This window comes from Dysidea avara, chromosome 10 (genome assembly GCF_963678975.1).
Source record: "Dysidea avara chromosome 10, odDysAvar1.4, whole genome shotgun sequence".
Taxonomy (NCBI): domain Eukaryota; kingdom Metazoa; phylum Porifera; class Demospongiae; order Dictyoceratida; family Dysideidae; genus Dysidea; species Dysidea avara.
Genome location: NC_089281.1, coordinates 45909 through 66024, shown reverse-complemented (window position 1 = coordinate 66024; position 20116 = coordinate 45909). Strand labels below are relative to the sequence as shown.

Genomic DNA, 20116 nt, shown 5'->3' with positions numbered 1-20116 from the left:
TCTAAGAGTGGTAACTAGCTTTCATGTAAAGGGTACAGCATAAATGCTACAGTATCAAAGTTGAAATTCAAGGGGTGTAGGAGTTGGTCTTATAGTTTAACCCTTAAACCCGCACGTAATTTTTAGTAGCAATACACTGAAAACGCATACACCGATAAATCGGCTTTTACGCATGGCTTCAAACAAAACACTGTAGCTGTTGAACTAATAACTCTACAGCTATGCAATTTGTGCCGCTATATTTGTGATGTAATAAGGAATAATATGATACCAAGGGATTTACCCTTCGACTAATGTATGGGGCCAAAACTTGCCAAGAAACAACATGTACGCAATTAAAACACATTCCAATACATACCTCCAGAAAATGGATCCCAGTTCATTGTATCGAGCTGAAATAAACGCATGCATTGGAGAATCACGGCATACATTGGAGAATCAAGAACGCATGAACACATGCATTGGAGAACGCATGCACGCATGCAAGAACGCAATCAAGAACGCATGCAATCAAGAACGCAATCAAGAACGCATGCACGTAATCAAGAACGCATGTGACGCAATCAAGAACGCATGCACGCATGCATTGAACGCATGCATTGGAGATTCGCCATGCATTGGAGAATCACGGCATATAAAGGTCACGTGAGTCAGACATTCATAAAATTGGCTTCTAGACCATGCGTTCACGAGGTAGGGGAAACCAGATGTCGATCTTCAGCTCGTCATAACAAGTGAGTGAATGTTGTTACAATGGCTATTCATCACTGTCTAAGTAGCCCAATGAATGTACTCTCCAGTGATAGGTGGTTTTTGGACTAATTTAATTAGACAAGCTTCATACACTGCCGTTTAGAAGCCATCACAGATTCATCCATTAGTTGAGCTTTATAAAAAAAATGCCGATTTATCGGTGCATGCGGGTTTAAGAGTTTTAGTTATGGATGTTCTATTAGAGTAGTTGACTGTTGTATTAGGGTGTTTTGACATGAGTAGGGTATCCAAGCCGAGGTGTTGATAACATATCCTACAAGTACAGATGTGGCTTCTATCCCATACTTTGAAGCATTTGACTTCATAGAATTATCAGACGAGGTTGGTCACGCGTTATAGCCCTATGGTGTACTACTACATGTTATTACACAATAAAACATTGCGCCTGAAATTAGCATCGTTACTATGAAGTCCCTTGTCACATTTGTTTGTTTTGTTAGACGAATTTCACACCAACTCGATTCACACGTGTTTCTCAACTATATTATCACGTGAATGATTACAAAATTTTCCTACGAATAATTAAAGTTCCTAAAGTATCTAACACTCCCAGCGGTTGGTGCATGGAAGTGAACCAAAACTATTACAATATGAACAAGTTAATGTTATGCTACTTCTAAAAACCAGGCGCCATGCAGTTAGCTAACCCATCTGAAATTAAATTATTAACCAACTACATGTATTATATAGCTTTTTGGTTGTGCAATAATACATAATTAATTTATTGTAATTCTTGTATTTCGTAATTCATGATTTTTTGTAATTCTTCAATTATGTTGCTATGCGCTGCTAAGGAAGCACTTATTAAACAAACCGCTTTTATTAACACATTACGCACAGTTCTATCTTCTAAACTGTTTTATAGTTTGACTATCATGTTTTTTCCCACAAATTCTCTCGACAAAGCCTCAAAGCTGTTCTTCATTTTCGTTCGCGTACGTAGGGGATACGCCCCCTTTCCAACTTGAAGGGATAGGCTATTCCTGGTAGTCTGCGAGCCCCGCACAGTTGTTTTTCAGTTGTTAAACGCCTGTAAAACCCAAAGGGAAGGTAATTCACAAAGTCTGAGGAGAGTCGCCACACCCGTATTTCACACCACCGAAAAGAAACCACCCCAGAGCATAGTTTACCTGTGCGGAAGTTTAATACAGACTTCATTTAACTTTTACTTCTTACGTAAAAGCTGCTTTTCCATTTAACGATTTTGCTCACGTGGGTGCGTATGGACAAACATAGGTACACACACACACACACACACTTTTACGAAAACAATTTCAGTAAACCAGGCACGCGCCCACAGCCGGCCTTTGGCCGGCTGTGGGTGTGCACCTGGTTTAAAAAGTTGGCCTAAAAGCACACATGTATACAAAAAAAACAACTAATTGTTACAGTTAAGTCGTCTTCGTTTCTCTCCACTAATAGCTGTGGCTCATCTTTGAGTAAGTTGGGAACTGGAAGAGGGATCTTGATGCTCATTGTTAGTTACTGGCACAGAACTATCATCAGAAGTTTCAATATTAATGTTCAACTTAACTGGAATAAGATGTTTGATGCTGCGGTGGAGGAATTGAGTTCTTTCTGAATTCATTGTCTTAACAATTGCTGCCCTGGTTACAGTACATTTTCTCTTCCAGTAAGAAGTTCTGTCACAATGCCTAATTTCCAAAATGCACGCTTTGTCAATTCGTTTTGTAGTATCACAACCGCACCAACTTTCACTGGTTTGGCTACTGATGATCTAGAAGTAGTGGAAAGAGCCTCTTGTAAGTTCAATAAGAACTGACGTCTCCACTGATTGGTGAATTGTCTAAGCAGGGTTTGATGGCACTTATTACGTTTTGACAAACTTTCACTAGTGCTAATTGTTTCACCATATAATAGATGGTAACCCTCTTCTTCCTACAAAACGTTGGAATGCTAACAAGAATGACTCAGCTGAAAGTAGATTAGTAAGCTCCAGGTGGAGTGCTCTGGTTGAACAACAGGTGAATAAGCAAACATACACCTTTGATAGATCTGATGACTTATCCTTGACATAGAGAGGACCAGCAAAGTCAATACCGATATGAGCGAAAGGAGGGTCATCAGACACCCTCTGCAGGTAAGTCAGGTGTAGTGGTAACATTGTAAGGTAGTCCTTCGCATTTCAAGCACGTCACACTTTTATTTATCACCTGTTTCACTGCTTGTCTACCCTTGAGAATCCAATAATTTTCCCTCAGCAGCGTCATAGTATCATTTACCCCACTATGTTTTGATCTCTCATGGTACTCTTGAATCAGCAAGTTTACAAATAGATGATTATGAGGTAAGAGAATTGGGTTCTTAGCACTGAGGGATAATGTTGAATTAGTCTTCCTGTACATCTCAAGATTCCTCCTTCAAGGAACAGTCCAAATTGTCTAACATGAGTAGAACCTTTGCTATGGTGACTAGCAGCGAGATGTTTGATTTCGTTTGAAAATGAGTCTCCCTGAACCGACTTTATCCAATACAGTTCTGACTCCTTAATCTCCTCACCAGTAGGCAAAGAACAAAAACTACCTCTTGGTGACATGGAAGAACCATTGTCGTCACTTTGAGTTTGTAATGCCTTGATAAAACAAAATGCGTAAGCAGTAGTGTTTAAACAGTTTACGCGAATTGCTGAATCTCTTAAGGTCAATGACCTCCTGTAGTCTAAATTGAGTGTTCAAAACAGCAAAGGAATGTGAAAAAATAGGCACATCTTTGATCAATTCTAGCTTAGCATCTTCTACATTGTCAACATCTGCAGTAGCTGGCCATTCAGTCTCAGGCTTGAAGAGAAATTCTTATCAAGTGGAGGTCGCTAATTCATGAGTTCAAATCCCTTGGCCAGATAAGAGTGCCCAGGTGTTACTTTGACAGTTCCCGTAAACCAGTATTGTTTGAATTACATGGTTTTAGTGATGCATCGGCCCAAGCATACGGAGCTGTAGTTTATTTGAGAACCTTTTATGAAAATAGGGGCATATCTTCAACTATTGTTGTTTCTAAGACGCGCGTAGCCCCACTGAAGACTCAGACAATCCCCAGACTTGAATTGTCGGCAGCATTAATACTCACCAGATTAGTCTCAACCGTGAAGAAATCGCTTGACTATCTCCCTAACTTATCCAGTCACTATTGGAACAACTCCACTGTAACAACCTGTAAGTCCTCTTGATGGCATATCTGCTGGATTGATCGTCCCTGGACAATGATTCCATTCTTCTGGAAGTGAGTAATGTCTGATCTCATTCACCCTATGACTAACATACTGTCTCCATGGTTTATGGTTTCTGATCCTACTGGGTCATTCCAATTGACTCCATCAGAACACAAGGATCTAAACAACAGCTTCAGCTTAACAACAAATGGACTGAGCAGTCCTAAAGGGTCAAATATTTTGCACTTACTTTTAAGAATGGATCGTTTAGAAACAGGAAGACTGATAGCATAGTTCAACAACTCTGCAAGGTCAACTAAAAGTAGACTATCCCACAAGACACCCAACAGTTTGTGTGGCTGACCTTCTGCAGGGTTCAACAAACCAGTGTGGAACTGAGCATAAGTTTGCTCTTCCTCAGATACTGGTGTCAAGTTACAACTAGGACCATCGTCATGTGACATCTCTACTTGTCTTATTTGCTGAAGCAGTTCTGGAGAATTGCTATTCTATTTCCTCAAATTCATGCCACCTTCACTCATAATTTGCTTAGCTCTAGAATATATCTGAAAGGCTGAGGCAACATTGTCAGTGCCAGTAATAAGGTCATCAATGTAAAGTGCCTTCCTCATTTGTTCAATTAACTGAGTTTGTTCACCACTGTACTTGTCAAGGTGGTGAAGAATTACCGCTCCCAATATTGCAGGGGATGGTTTCAGGCCAAACACAACTCTAGTGAAACGGAATTGACATATGGGATTATCTAGCTTACTTGGATCCTGAAACCACAAAAATCTAAGTATGTGCGATCAGCAGGAACTATGCCTATCATAAGGAAGGCCTTCTGAATGTCTGCAGTGATGGCTACAGGATGAGATCTAAATTGAACTAGCACATCAAACAACTTCGGAATTAAGTTGGGGCTAGTCTGGAGACAATCGTTGAGAGAGAGATTTGAATTGCTGAGCTTGGCAGAGCCATCATAAACGATACGAATTTTAGTGGTGGCTCTCTCCCGGCGAATGATGGCGTGGTGTGGTAAGTAATGTACTGACTCACCTCTCTCATTAATGGTGCACTTCTCCAATGGTCCTGGCATTGATGAGTCAACTTGTTCAATTATGCCCTTCTGTAGTTGTTCCTGTATGATATGATTGTATTCTGTGAGTAGATCTGGATCTTTCAGGAGTTTATGTTGAAGGTGCCTCAAACGATTCATACTGATAAAAAAATGGTTAGGGAGGTTAAATTGTCCTTCCTTCCATGGTAGAGATACTTCATAATGATTGTCATGAAATTGTATGTGATTCAAAAATTCTTTTGTCACCTCTGGCTCAGTGTCTACAATTCCAATTGCTTCAGTGTCCCAAAACTTGCGTAGCATGTCTTGAACAAGATCCTGAACTTCAGGAATACTTGTCATATTGGGTTTAGTTAAGATCAGATGTGTACAGGTATCTCCAGCAAATTGTGAGGGACCATTTGAGCCAGACAAAAGCCACCCTAGTTTACTATATATGGCTACAGAACCAACAACTCCATGACGTACCTCTCCAGTTACAAGCTTCCAATAAAAATCAGAGCCGATCAACACATTTATCCCATCATTGTCTGTTCCTCCAGAGTAATCCACCAGCTCTAAGCCGGACAAGTGAGCATACTCTCTCACTGCTGTTGCTGAAGGCAAGGTGAACATATCATAGGATAGCTTACAGCAGTTACTGAATGGCGTTCAGTCAATCCAGGCTTACACAATTCAAATCAGACCAGCTTGCAGCTTCTAGTCTTAAAATGCTCACCACCAAATGTATTAACTTGCAATTTTTCAGTATGAACAGGTCTCAACTTGAGTCTAGAACACGATTGCTCACTGACGTATGACAGCTGGCTTCCACTATCAAAAAGGATTCAGACTCTGGAGGAGGAACCAGTTTCAGGATTGTAGGCAATGGCTCTAGCAGTCTGCAATAAAATAGTCTCCGTATTCTTGTTACTGCTGGTATTGTTGGAGGTTTCAACACCATCATCTGCATTTGGAGAAGTTGGTGACACTGAAGAAGGGATGAATGGCTCTATCTTCTGCGAGAGTGAACTACATATTGACTGATGGTGTTTCTGCTGACACAGTCTGCACGTCCTTGTACTCAAGCATTCCCTTGTCTTGTGGTTGGCCCTTAGACAGTTAAATCAACGTCCAGTCTTTATCAAATTGTCCTTATGTTCCTTCACATCACAAACTTTATCACAAGAAGCCGAGTAATGTGGTGTATTGCAGTATACACATCTGATGTGGTAATTCTGAGACACAAAGGCACTTGCGGTATAATTATGGCCTCCATGAGAATGTCTTCCAGTTCCTGGCATAGCTGGCTTAAGCTTGGTGTTTTCGCTAGCCTCCCTGGCCTCTGCTTCAGATAGTACCACCTTCATTAAGTCATTGATGTTCCAAACTTCATCTTGACTATCCCGAGCTATTCTGAGTCTGACTTCTTTAGGTAATTTCGCCATTACAATAGGAATCAGCAAAATTCTATACTGATTTAAGTAGGTCTTAGAGTGCCTCAAGACCTCTTATATGCACAGTTATTTGGTCATACAAGGAACGCAAGCCATGGTGAAGATAATTTGCACACTTTGGCAATTTGACAATCTCATCCATGTGTGCACAAATAATTTGTAGCTTCTTACCAAATCTCTGCTTAAGAAGGTCTAACGCAGTGTCATAATTGTCTTCACTTAAGGGCAAACCCTTTATACATCGAAAGGCACTACCCTCTAGTAGATTATACAAGTAATTGAATTTATCAATCTTAGTAAGTTGTGTATTTTCATCAACAGCCGACTTAAAAGAGTCCCAAAAGGTAGTCCATCTTGCTACATCTCCACTGAATTTGGGCAAGGTCAGCTTGGGCAGACAAGGTTTAGAGGTTACCACTGGGATGGTAGTTGGAGCAACAGGAGTTGTAGATGGGTGGGCACTTGTACTACTTGAAGTTACAGCTAGAAGTTCATCTATTTTCAATTTACAACTGATCACCTTGGTCACAATAGCATCTGATTTTTCAATCTCAGTGACAATAACACCAGGATCACAATGTTCTAAAATATCCTTGTTCATACCATCTAATGTGCTAAGCTTTCCTTCTAACTGTTGTTTAATGACATTCAGTCTGTTTTTCACTGAAGCATCTAAAGGCTCTGTTGCAGCAGTTATACTTTCTCAGCTTCGCGGATAAGTTTGGTCACGACACCTTGATGGCCACCTCTAATAGTGTGTGCTCTCTCGAGCTCACATGCTGCTTCTTCATCCGCCATGTTTCACAACCTCCCAATAATTTGAGTGTCTCTTTTCTTGGATTATTTTGTAAAAGGAATGAAACAAATAACACTTCCAATAAGTATGGTAGCTCAGTCTTTGACTTGTTTTTACTTCGTAGCTATCTTTGGGCCCCACGTTGGGCACCAAATGTTCATTTTCATTAGACGAATTTCACACCAACTCGATTAACACGTGTTTTTTAACTATATTATCACGTGATTGATTACAAAATTTTCCTACAAATAATTAAAGTTCCTAAAGTATCTAACAACATTCATGAGAGTGATGCATAAGTGTTGGACACTCCGTCTTCATCATATCATCATGTGCATCTGTAACAATAATCCCATCTAAAACACCAGCTGTAAAAAAGCGTCCAAGTAAAGCAGAGTTAACTGTAACAAAAAGTAATGATCGAAGTGTATAGATTCTTTGACAGCAATAAATAGTTCGAGTTTGGCTGCTATACGACAATGCTATGAACAAAGGAAAGGCGGCAAAACTTGAACTATTTATTGATATCAGAGAATCTATACACTTTTTTGCTTCAAATTTGAGTGGCATTTATGAAGAACGATCAAAATACTCCAGTGGTAAATAGAGCAGTAACAAAGCAGCTCTATTAAAGCAATCAAAGTTACAGTTTAGTTATAACTTCTGGCTAGCATTGCATTGTGTTGTTACAGGAAGTTAAATTGCTAGCTACTTACGGACTTTACAATATAAAAACACAACACTTGTAGAAACGTGACTGTTCGTTCTATTAGAGTGATTGGCTGCTCTATTAGAGTGTCTTGATCTATTTCAAGCCTTGACTAATTGAAGTGGAGGAGCCACGCCACTGCCTATACTACAGTACCAGCTCTTGTTAAAAGAATTGAAAGGTAGAGAAAATGGTGAGTACTAGTCTCACATGGCCAAAGCACTCTTTTCTTTTTTGAGTGATGATTGGCAGAAAAAAGGGTCTGGTGTAACTCCAATAGCTGTTTGGTTCTGGCTATACTATCCAGTGTTTGAAGATGATGTTTGGCCAGATTGGCGAATAAAGAAGTATTGACGAGACGTCTTTAAGGTTTCTAGCACACACTAACTAAAAGAGCAGCCATTAAATGATTCATAGCTGGTCACTACTTCTTTCTTTATTTGCCATTCTGGCCAATCAACATCTTTAAAAATTGGATAGTAGCCAGAGTCAGTGGAGACACCTTTCTTTAAGGTAGGGGCTGAGGGTCTAGCTTGGTGATACCTAGAGATGTACTGATAATTGGATCGGTGATCAGATCGGCTGCCGATATGGCAATTTCTACTATATCAATAATCGGCACAAATGCTCTGAGAACCAATATCGCTACCGATAGTTTGCATGGCTAATACCAGCAAAGCAATGAAAAGCCTTTTTACTCACTACAAACAAGTAGAAAGTCTCTCTATACTATTTCATGAAAACGCTAAGTGACGAGAAGCCGTATGACTGTGTGTGTAAGTAGTGCTATTTGTGTTAGAATATTCTTACCCAGATCTTCTGAAAACGGTAGCTGTTACACTTTAAGAATAAAGAACTGCACCACAGGAAAGTTGAATTGATAATCTGTGTATAGTAGCCATCTTGAAAACCAATCAAAACACAGAGTAATCTGGACAAGGGAGCGTGTATTAAAATATTTGTGGTGCCTAATTGTCTGGGTTGTGTATTAGAGGCAACACCCTATAGGTAACCAGGTATTGCTGTGCCTTAACAGCCCTATAGATACATCACTTCTGTATTCTCTAAAAATCATTAGAATGATATGCATCAGCTACACCTGTAGTTCTATTTGGTTTACATGTTACAGAATATACAATAATCGGAACGGTATATTCGGTATCGGCTCTTTTAGGTACAGGTTAATCGGATATCAGTACAACTGAAAAATCCTTAGCGGTACACCTCTAGTGATACCATGACTTAGTTTTAAGTCAAAGACCAAAAAAAAGGTAACTACCAGGTAACAATAGCTTGCTACAGTACATGCTCTATTCAGTGTATCTTGATCTTGACTGCTCTATTAGAGTATCTCGAATTATTGATGCTATTGTTATAGGCTTTCAATGACAGCTATAGATAATTTTATGGGGGCCAAGCCCCTCCATAATCTTTTTGACAGGGGTTACAGCCCCCTTTGCCCCTTCTTCTCCGCCCCTGATAGTAGCCAGAACCGAACGACTATTTGAAGTTACACCAGATCGTTTTTTTCTGCCTACCATCACTCAAAAAAGGGGAAAAAAGCGGTCTAGCCACACAAAACTAGGTGAGTATGTCCAGAGATAATAGAGGAGCTTGTAGTTGTTTCTGTCTTAAACAAATTCCTTTAAATTTATATTAATAAATAAGTGCACTGGAATATGTTGTGATTTTTCTTTGGCTATTGTGAAGTTTGTTGTTTCGTGTTGCAGTGGTAAACCGAGCCACGATTGGTGAATTGACTGTTCATTAGCTCTTTATAGTGAAATCACATGCACTGTATTATACTTGTTCTTTAAAAAGAATCATGTAGGTAGTTGCATTCATTATTGCATAAACCAAACATGGTGGGTTGAAAGTATGTAACTGTGCATCAAATTTTTGAATGCACTGACTGCTAAATTGTTCTTCATATACTGAAGACCGGTCTACAATTATTTTTTGTACTTGATCATTTTTATTTTTGTACCTTGGAGCATTCTGTTGGTCTTGTTTTTACCATGTTTATCTTGGCACCTTAATTGTCACACTGTGTATCTTGTATTATTTGAGTACCAATTGAAACATTTTGTATATATTTTACCACAACAAACAATATTATAATGCTTTTCAATTTGCAGCTGTGTTATTTGTAGCACTTAATATACCAACATGGCTTTAGGATTTATAGTTTTGGTACAAATATGTAAGTTGAATTTTAGTTGCAATGGTGCAATTTTTCCCAGAAAAGCCCAAATGTTCATGATCCCTATATCATAGTACTAGCATTGGTACCTACCCTATGTGCAGGACCATTTCACATTCCACATTAACCACAATAGCATGAACTACATTGGGAATGAAACATTAAAGATCATGTCCTAAAGTAGCATGCATGCATGGTGATTTCTTGTATAAACCTTATTTGACCATCATGCAAGCACTAATTAAAATGATATGAACATGGGGTTAACTAAACAGCAGAATTGCTAAACCAATAATTATCAAGACATACATGCAAATTATGTGGTATTGTCCTTATCATGCAGGCACTGTAATAACGTGGTCAACAAAGAGTTTAAAGCAGTTGTAGCTATACTGCAAGCAAAGGTTTGAGCAAACTTAACGCACAGGTACACACTCACTGGCTATAATTTAGGAATTAACATAACAAAGAATTGGAGTTACAAAGAGAAGACACTTACTGTGCATGGGACAAACACACAGACAAACCAATACGTATACCTATATTCATGGTACCTGCCCTATGTGCAGGACCATTTCTGAGTAGCATGCACGGTGATATCATGAACCTGATTTCACCACCATGCAAGCCTAATAATTAAAGTGATGTGAACATGTAACTAAACAGCAGAATTATGTGGTGCTATCCTATCATTCAGTCACTGCAATAACGTGGTCAACAGTATTTAAAGCAAGTTGTAGCCCTGTATACTGCAAAGAACTGAAGGTTTGAGCAAATACACAGGTACACACTTCATCACATCACAAAGAATTGAAGTAACAAAAAGGATGCTCTTACTCTAATAGAACACATGGGACAAACATACAGACTGCACCTAATTGGCCTGCCCATGCCTGCCCTATACTTATCAAATGTGCTACTGTATTTTTTCCAACAGTCCATATGTGGTGTAGCAATACCTGGATGCTATGAACTTACTATGAGAAAAAAAAGTTCAGTTAGAAAAAGTATGCACCAAAAAGGTGTATAAAATGAAGAAAAAAAAAGTTTTGTCACTGATGGGATTCAAACCCACACCCTACACAGCAGTAGCCACAACAACTTCAGGGAAGTGTTTTACCAGCTGAGCTGTTTATCATGTAGTTAGCAATGGCTGAAGTTTCTCTACATCATGGCCTTCAAGGTGCTGTAGCGGACAAAGGAATGCATGTAGAAGTTTGCAATAAATTTTGCGACATAGCCAGATGGTGAGCGTTTCATTTTGCGTGTGAATCATGTTGATATGTGCATAGATTGCCGAGTAATCATCATCAACAATTGACACATGAAAAAGTGTCTCACGAAAAGGTGGCACTGAGAAGAAAAAAAGTTGTCATGGGCAGGAATTGAACCCTGGACCTCTGGGTTAACAGTTCTATGCGCTAACGCTTTGGCTGTTTGTTCGTGGTTTTTGATAGGAATTTAGCTCAAGCTTTCCCCTATACCAAATCACGGAACGGAAAAAACCACCTTGCAACAAAGTCATCAGCCCAGATTAAGCTTCCTGGCCTATACTGAGTTTAATAAAGACAGATTCTATTGCCACTAACAGTGCACACCAAAAAACCTAACTTTGAGCACGATCTTGTATGGCTTCTCGAGCGTAATGGCGTTTTGGCAAGAAGAAATGGCCCGGTTTGGGCTGTTTCCATCCGAAATCAAAAATAGGTCATGGACACGCACAATGATCCATTCAGCAAGCCTTGCTACTTTTTATCCCAGGATTCTCCTTGTAAACTCGTTATGCCTGTGAAAGAATAATAATATTATGAATAATAATTATACAACCAAGTACTAAGAATAATACGAAACGCGGTTAAAATTATGTCATAAATAATTAATAATAATGTTTGAGAAAACTACGAGGCCTAGAGACATGAACTAACCGGGGATAGATTCGCCTGTGAATGAAGGCACAAACGTATAATCGTCGCTCCTGTTTGTGCTGATGACTTGATCATACGTGTAATTCTATATAATGCCCAGTACCACACCTTTGCTTAATTACTTACATATTGCCGAAGAAGATTAGTGATGCCCATGCAGGAGAGCCAGAAGCCACTTGTGTAAACAAGAAGATTACAAGTAAGTTTTTATGTTTGTAACATCTCAAGTCTCCATGCCAGCTGCCAGTGGATTCGTTCACGTAAATAAACAATACAAGAAAACATTAAACTGACATATGCCACGCTCTTTACAATAAGCTTACAGTTACATATAAATTACAAGTAAACAATTTTGTCTTGTGCAGCTGGCATGGCGAACTTTCTTTGTGTTGGTGTCAGGCAATTCAATACGTGCTTAATCTTTTTTGCCTTACCTGGCGTAGCTACTAGGCTCTAGTGGCTTGGCTATCTTCCTTTATCTGGTTCATCTGGTTTGCATACTCCTACAGCATTGTGTAGCTATCTCCTGAAAGTTGTGTATGCATAACTATAGTGTGTCACCCATCACTGTGCCATTGCTACATCACTGATGAACCTTACTTAGCTCTAGTTGATGTTGATATGCATTGCTGTATATTGGCTAATAATTTTTATCTGCATGGTGATGTTGCCTATAATGTATTGCTGCATACAATACTGCAATAATGTATAGTTCTCTCCTGTATGTTTTGTATACATATACTTTGTACACATCACTGTGCCATTACCACACCAATGATGTACTGGCACTTAGCTACTGGTGGCCTTTAGTTACGATACCACTATTGTGTTATATCTGTCACTACTGTGACATATTGAGTTGATTTGGGGATAATGCATTCACCACCTAATAGCCTCACCGGGGGGCTGTCACGTTGGTGTATGTACTTGGTTGTATGTGACGCGGTCCTAGGAATAATAATAATATTAATATAAACAAATGGGCATATTTCAGTTTTGTCTGAAATACACATACTTTTCACTTGATACTTACTAGTGGACCTATACACATTGCAAAGAACCACTAGAGGGTTGTTTTGAGTTGAAGGATGCTTTTCAAGGTGGTTTTTAGGTATGCGTTCTATTAGGATTTTTGCAAAAAACATGGGCGATCCCTATTATACAGACTGAGAGTCTCCTAATATGAGCTACAATTTACATTACTGGTGCCTTTAATAGCTGTCAAATTAAGTGCAAGGATTGTTGTTATACACTTGACTGCATTATTAGAGTATTTACATGACTGCTCTTCTTATTCTGGATAACCCGCCCACGTACAATAATCACGGAGTGAAAAAGCCACCTTGCAACTAAGTCATCAGCCAAGATTAAGTTTTCTGGCCCATACTGAGTTTAATAAAGACAGATTCTATTAGCCACAAGCAGCGCACACCAAAAAACCAAACTTTGAGCGTGATCTTATATGGCTTCTCGAGTGTAATGGCATTTTGGCAAGAAGAAACGGCCTGGTTTGGGCTGTTTCCATTTGAAAACGAAATCAAAATAGGTCATGGACATGCACAATGATCCATTCAGCAAGCCTTGCTACCCTTTATCCAGGATTCTCCTTGTAAACTTCGCTATGCCTGTGAAAGAATAATATTATGAATAATAAGAATAATAATACTAGACATATTAAAAATTTAAAATAAGAAATAAGGATCGCTGAAAAAAGCCACGAAACAAGAAGGGATTGCTGGGGGTGGTAATGTAAACCACAAATCCCTATTTTGACTCTCTGTCATAATTTTTTAGTTACATGCTCTGTCAATTTGAAGTGAGTCAAAATAGGAGTTTGTGGTTTACATTACCACCAACAGAGAGTCAAAATAGGGATTTGTGGTTTACATTACCACCCCCAGCGATCCCTTCTTGTTTCGTGGCTTTTTTTTAGCAATCCCTATTTCTTATTTTAAATTTTTAATATGTTTAGTTTGTGTACTTTTTTCCAAATCCATTTATGGATTATAAGTTAATTGGCACATTAGTGTAGTAAGCTAACAGACATTCCTCAGTTTAAAAGGTTAACTCAATAACTAGATATCTTAACGCATTATTAATTTTGTATTTATAGAGTCAAAATAGGGATTTGTGGTTTACATTACCATCCCTGCGAAATTTTTAATACCGTAGATTCCCTAAAATTTCGGCATCTCTAAATATTCGGCACTCCCCATGCTTTGAACGCAATGTGCTCTAAATTTCGGCAAGCGCAGGATAGTTTCTAATTATAAGCGTGCTAATTTTTCGGCACTTGGAGTACTAGTTAACGAAGGTCTCTTGAGTACTGAGGATTCCCTGTGACTTCACACGATATGCTACCTCGATGCTGGATGAAGTACCAAGTGTGAGATTGTTCAGGGAACGTACTCAATGATATCATCGTGAGACATCATGGCTACTGCAAAACGATCTTCGTTTCTGTTCACAGCTCTCCTGGCCCCACATCTCCTTTTAACATGATACCCCCACAGATAACGCTTTGTTAAGCCATGGAACACTTTATGCAGCATCTGATAGCGAGATTTATCACGAGATAGTTTAATAATATTATTGATTGTGGTTTCTATTTTTTATTACTTGTTGAAATCCTTAATATTACGTTTGGGTGATTGCATTCAAAAGCGATGTAGTATTGACATTGACCATCCCTCCTGGATAATGTAGGCAATCATAGTATATAGCGCTGCGGCCAAGTGAGTGTTGTGGTATCGTCAGCTCAGCCTCAAGGCATTCCTGTTGGTTCCTGTAGAAAGAATTCATAAAGTAAGCAGTAAATGGATCGCAAATAACATAGCCATGAAGTGTGCAGACTGTATTAGGGATAGATCCCTAAAAATTCGACAATAGCACTGGGTTGGTACATTTTTTCCTAATTGTTCGGCCAGACACGAACGAAATTAATTTATTTCTGCCGAATTTTTAGGGAATCTACGGTATGTCTAGTTTGTGTACTTTATTCCAAATCCATTTACAGATTATAAGTTAATTGATACATTAGTGCAGTAAGCTAACAGAGATTCCTTAGTTTAAAAGGCTAACTCATTAGATATGTTAATGCAATATTAATTTTGTAATCTATGATAAAGACTGTATTTTCATCCTGATTTGTACACACACAAAATATAAGGCAGGATACATTAATTCCTAGTCTATACTCAGTGTTTGAGCCATCATCGTCACACTTGGTGCCATTGCTGAAAACACACTACTATGTGAGCTACCTATCTGTCAGAAGAATTACTGATTGTGCACCTATCATACAGGAGACAGTGTTCATGACAGCACAGGAGACTTGAAGAAGAACAAGATGTCTTAGGTGTTTATTCTAACAGAAAGACAAGAATGAAACTCTATGATACAATTTATAAGAATGGTAACTGTTAGTGTTATAATTCCTGTAGAGTCCATTTTTAAAAAAAAAGAGAAGAACGATGTATACATCAAGCATGTGCATTATAAGTGTAGAGTTGTCTAGCAGAATAGGTAGTGAAGAGATAGCTATACATTGTAGCTGTAGTGCTATTATTGTAGCGATGACGCTTTACAGCACCTTTGTATAAATGCACGTATGAACAGGGCTGAATACAGCAGCAACACTGTGAGTTGGTATTAATCAAGCAAATAGGAGATGGCTAGGCTTGGCCGAAAAGTCTTCCTATGCCGGTGTCTGCATGTACAAATCACAATGTCACTACTAGTGGCCAGTGCATGGCGTAGCCAGTCTTGCATGATTACCAGGGATTTGGCAGTCATTACCCATGCAGGAATACTTTAAACTGGCATATTGAGTTTTAATTGCCAGGAATTAGACTGGGCTCTAGCCCTGGAAAGCCTAGGTGTAGCCTGCTAGCAGCAGTGTGTCATAAAGTGGAACACCATAGGTATAGTCAGCAAAGTCTGGTTAGCATGCGGTCATAGCTAAATGTTTGCAACTGTCAATGTCACTAGCTGATCGGAGAATGTGCTAAAATAAGTACATAGTAGGTAGTTACAGTGACATAAGCACAGTAGCACACAATCCTCCCATATAAGACTGTCAGGCTTCACACTCTGTAAGTTGTTTATGACATGGATTTATGACATGGATACCATATGGGAGAGTTGTTGATGATATGTGGTTAGACCACAAAATATTTTAAATGGTAGGGTTGTAATAAACACCCCACCCAACCTTTTTTGCGTGTGAAAAGCAGCCATGATATCAGCGCTACCATTTATCTTCCACCTATAATGGACAAACAAAGCACTCACTGTGATGGCTAGGAAGAAGAATAAACTGGATGCCTGCTTGAACAGCTTGTAGCAAAGACGGGCAGCTCACTAGAGACCCTATTATGGCGATCTTGTAAGGTAAAAGAGTGCTGCACAACTTCAATCTGCCATCTATTAACGTTATAAACACCATAGTTGAACAATACGCATCCTGAGCACACAAGATCCTGTAATTTTGTTCTTTTACGGCTTCTTCCGTATACAGAACAGCAGGCGATGGCAAAGAATTTAGAAATTTATCGAGGTGGAGGCCGGTTAGTGATCTGTGGAGTACGGGTTAATTAATGGGTCATGGACACGCGGAAGGACTCAGTGAGTAAGGCTGTGTAGTTTTTATCGCGAAAAAATGGAAGCCTTGGGCTGTACACGAGTGAAACAAAATAATAATAGTATGAATAATAAAGATGAATAAAAATTGGAAATTTTAAAATGGGAATAGGGATCGCTGAAAAGTCACCAAACAAGAAGGGATTGCTGGGGTGGTAATGCAAACCACAAATCCCTATTTTGACTCATTTTAAAATGACTCAGGGGAGCATGTAACTAAATATTTATGACGGAGTCAAAATAGGGAATTGTGGTTTGCATTACCACCCCAGCGATCCCTTCTTGTTTGGTGACTTTTCAGCGATCCCTATTCCCACTTTAAAATTTCCAATTTTTATTCATCTAGCTTGTGTACTTTTTATTAATCCAGTAATGGATTTGTTTTACTGATAATGATAATTGTTGTAGATATACGTAGAGCAGTTTACAATTAGTGGCTGTCAAGTTCAGTGTAAGCTTTGTTGTTATCAGACACACTTGATTGCATTATTAGAGTATTTACCTGACTGCTCTTGACTGTGGACGAGACTATACATTACACACAACAGTGAGCAGCTGTTGTCTAACTTGTCTTACTGCATGTGTCAGGACTCTAGTCTCTTACTCACATTAGCATCCTAATGCAGTGTTCATGAATATACACACACCAAATGGTATGATACTGAGCTATAGCTACCTGTCATAAGGCAATTGAAGACATGGAACTCTGACAAGCATATAATTGTAAGTTAAAATAGTCAGTGGCTGTGCATTTATTATTTCAGCCAAGACCGTACACAATAAGAAGAATCATATACAGATTTTCCATAGGTGCATGGACTACAACATTGGCTCACTGGTGCACAGTAGTATATAGTTTGTGTAGCTAGAGTTTGTTGTTCATGTGAGTATTGTATTCATTGAGTATACCACAGTGAAGAAATCTATGCTGAAATGTATATATGAATGCATGACTTCCCACAAACATTATGTGTTATTAACACTTTACAGTGACCAGCACTGAAGGTCTGAAGCTAATGTGCATGCACACACATCATTCATAACAACAGTCAGGTACTGTGTATAGCTGCAATGCCTATTGTAAACCATGGGTTATCAACAGCATGAAGCCATGTTGTTTACACAATGTGTTCAGACAATTATGGCACTCACGACTATTTTAATTAACACTAATACTGACTCCACCCAACTTTAGGCTTTACGTGGAAAGGAAATATGGTTTATAGAAACTATATTCATAACAATGAATAATCTCTGGTGTCAGCGCTATCACTTCTTTACGTCTCTGAGAGAGCGCTTGTATGGTCGCTCGTAGCGAATCGCGACTGTGCTTACAGGAAGTAGACTATACTCACCACGCAGAGACGCTATGCGCGATCTAAGTCTAAGAAGTGCTGTTGAGTACTTGATTAACTCTGCAACAAAACCCAAAGAAGCTCACACAATGGAATCCTGTAATTTTATTGTTATACATCTTCTTTAGTATACGGAGCTGCTGCCAATAGTGTAATGGCGAAGAGAACTTAGAAAATTTTTGAGGTGTAAGATGGTTGGCGATCTGTGGAATACGGACTTATTAATAGGTCATGGACACGCGGAAGGACTCAGTAAGCATGGCTATATAGTTTTTAGAGCGAAAAAGTGGATAACTTTTGCTGTACATGAGTGAAACAAAATAATATTATGAATAATAAGAATAATAATAATATGAACAAAACGGCAAATTTCAGTTTTGTCCCAAACGCACATACTGTTTCCTTTTCACTTGATACTTACTAGTGGACCAATACTAATTGAAAATAACCACCAGAGGGTTGTTTTGAGTTGGAGGATGCTTTCCAAGGTGGTTTTTAGGTGTGCGTTCTATTAGAGTTTTTGCAAAAAAACATGGGGGATCCCTATTATGAACCCACTATTGTATGAACCCACTATTGTGGTTCATGATATGAACAATTCATGTAATATTCGCAATTTTTGAATGTTCCAAATTTCATCTAGACCATTTTTACTGCTATATCACAATTTTTCTGAGTTCAGTGTTTGATAATAAGCCTTCTGAGGGTTATTTTATGCTCGAGTCTGCTTTCTAAGGCTGGTTTTAGGTGACTGCTCTATTAGGATTTTCAAAAATTCCACTACGATCCCTATTATGAACCCACTATCGTGGTTCAAAATGGCAAATTTCAGTTTTGTCCCAAATACACGTACTGTTTCCTTTTCACTTGATACTTACTAGTGGACCTATACTCATTGCAAAGAACCACCAGAGGGTTGTTTTGAGTTGAAGGATGCTTTTCAAGGTGGTTTTTAGGTGTGCGTTCTATTAGGATTTTTGCAAAAAACATGGGCGATCCCTACTATGAACCCACTATCATGGTTCATGATAGATACTATCATAACTGAAACTAAAACTCTTGAAATGTAACATCTAAAATTTCATAAAGCTAAGATGAAGATGGCAACTAAAACTAAAACTTTTAACTATAAAAATCTAGCATCCATAACTAAACGTATAACTAAAATATGTTATATATTAATGATGGAAACTAAAACTTTAAATAAAACATTTTTCTATTTGCAGCTATAACTACAGCTAAAAGTCAAGTGCATTACTAAAACAGCACTGGTACATAGACTACCACTACTATACTGTGTATACAGTATTGATTAAGGGCAGCTGATGCTATATGCATGGTGTTCACTACATATAGATTAATCAATTAATCAAAATAGTAATCAATGATTAGTAGATTAATAAACTAATCGAAACTGAGAGCCCTAGAAACAACACCATAAGTAATCTAAGTTACTATACTATAATGGAGAAGGATGCACACCTTTCAAAAATGCTGTATTATTGATTGAGAAATGGTAAAAACCATCGGACTCTGTTAAATTCTGCATCTGGTAATCTATTCTATCATGTGATACTGTTGTGCAATCTAATATGGTAGATGGATGTTGTCAAAAAAAATGGTAGCATGAATATGCGAACAAAATGCTTTGTATGTTCATGATCACAGTGAATAAGAATACCTAAATTTTCATTCTTAGTAAGAACAGGTCATTCTTTTTACATTATGCAACACGTGCTAATAGGTTAACTCTAATTTATTTAAGTAACTGGTTTTAATCACAAATTGAATTTTTGTGGGGTTTTTAAAGGGTTAATTAAATAGCACAAATTATTCATTTACATATTTAGGAATTTGAAATGTCTGATAATTGAGGGAAACGATGGAATGAAGATGATTAAGGAACTCCAAGAACATCTGCCTCACTGCAAAATCAATTGAATTAAATATTTTTTTGTTTCATTAAAAATAATGTGTTTGTAAAAGCATGTATAACATTGGTAATAATTGACCACTCTAGATTGTTA

The 20116-nt window shown here is 38.3% G+C and overlaps 1 protein-coding gene across 1 annotated transcript in view; it reads left to right on the top strand.

Annotated features, from left to right (window-relative positions):
• The window catches only part of LOC136236571 (ATP synthase subunit s, mitochondrial-like), a 22548-nt gene extending 2432 nt beyond the window's left edge, over nucleotides 1-20116 (top strand). Inside the window, exon 4 of the mRNA XM_066026784.1 lies at nucleotides 19940-20116. Within this exon, the coding sequence (XP_065882856.1) occupies nucleotides 19940-20030 (91 nt within the window). The 3' untranslated portion in view covers nucleotides 20031-20116. The remainder of the gene's footprint in view (nucleotides 1-19939) is intronic.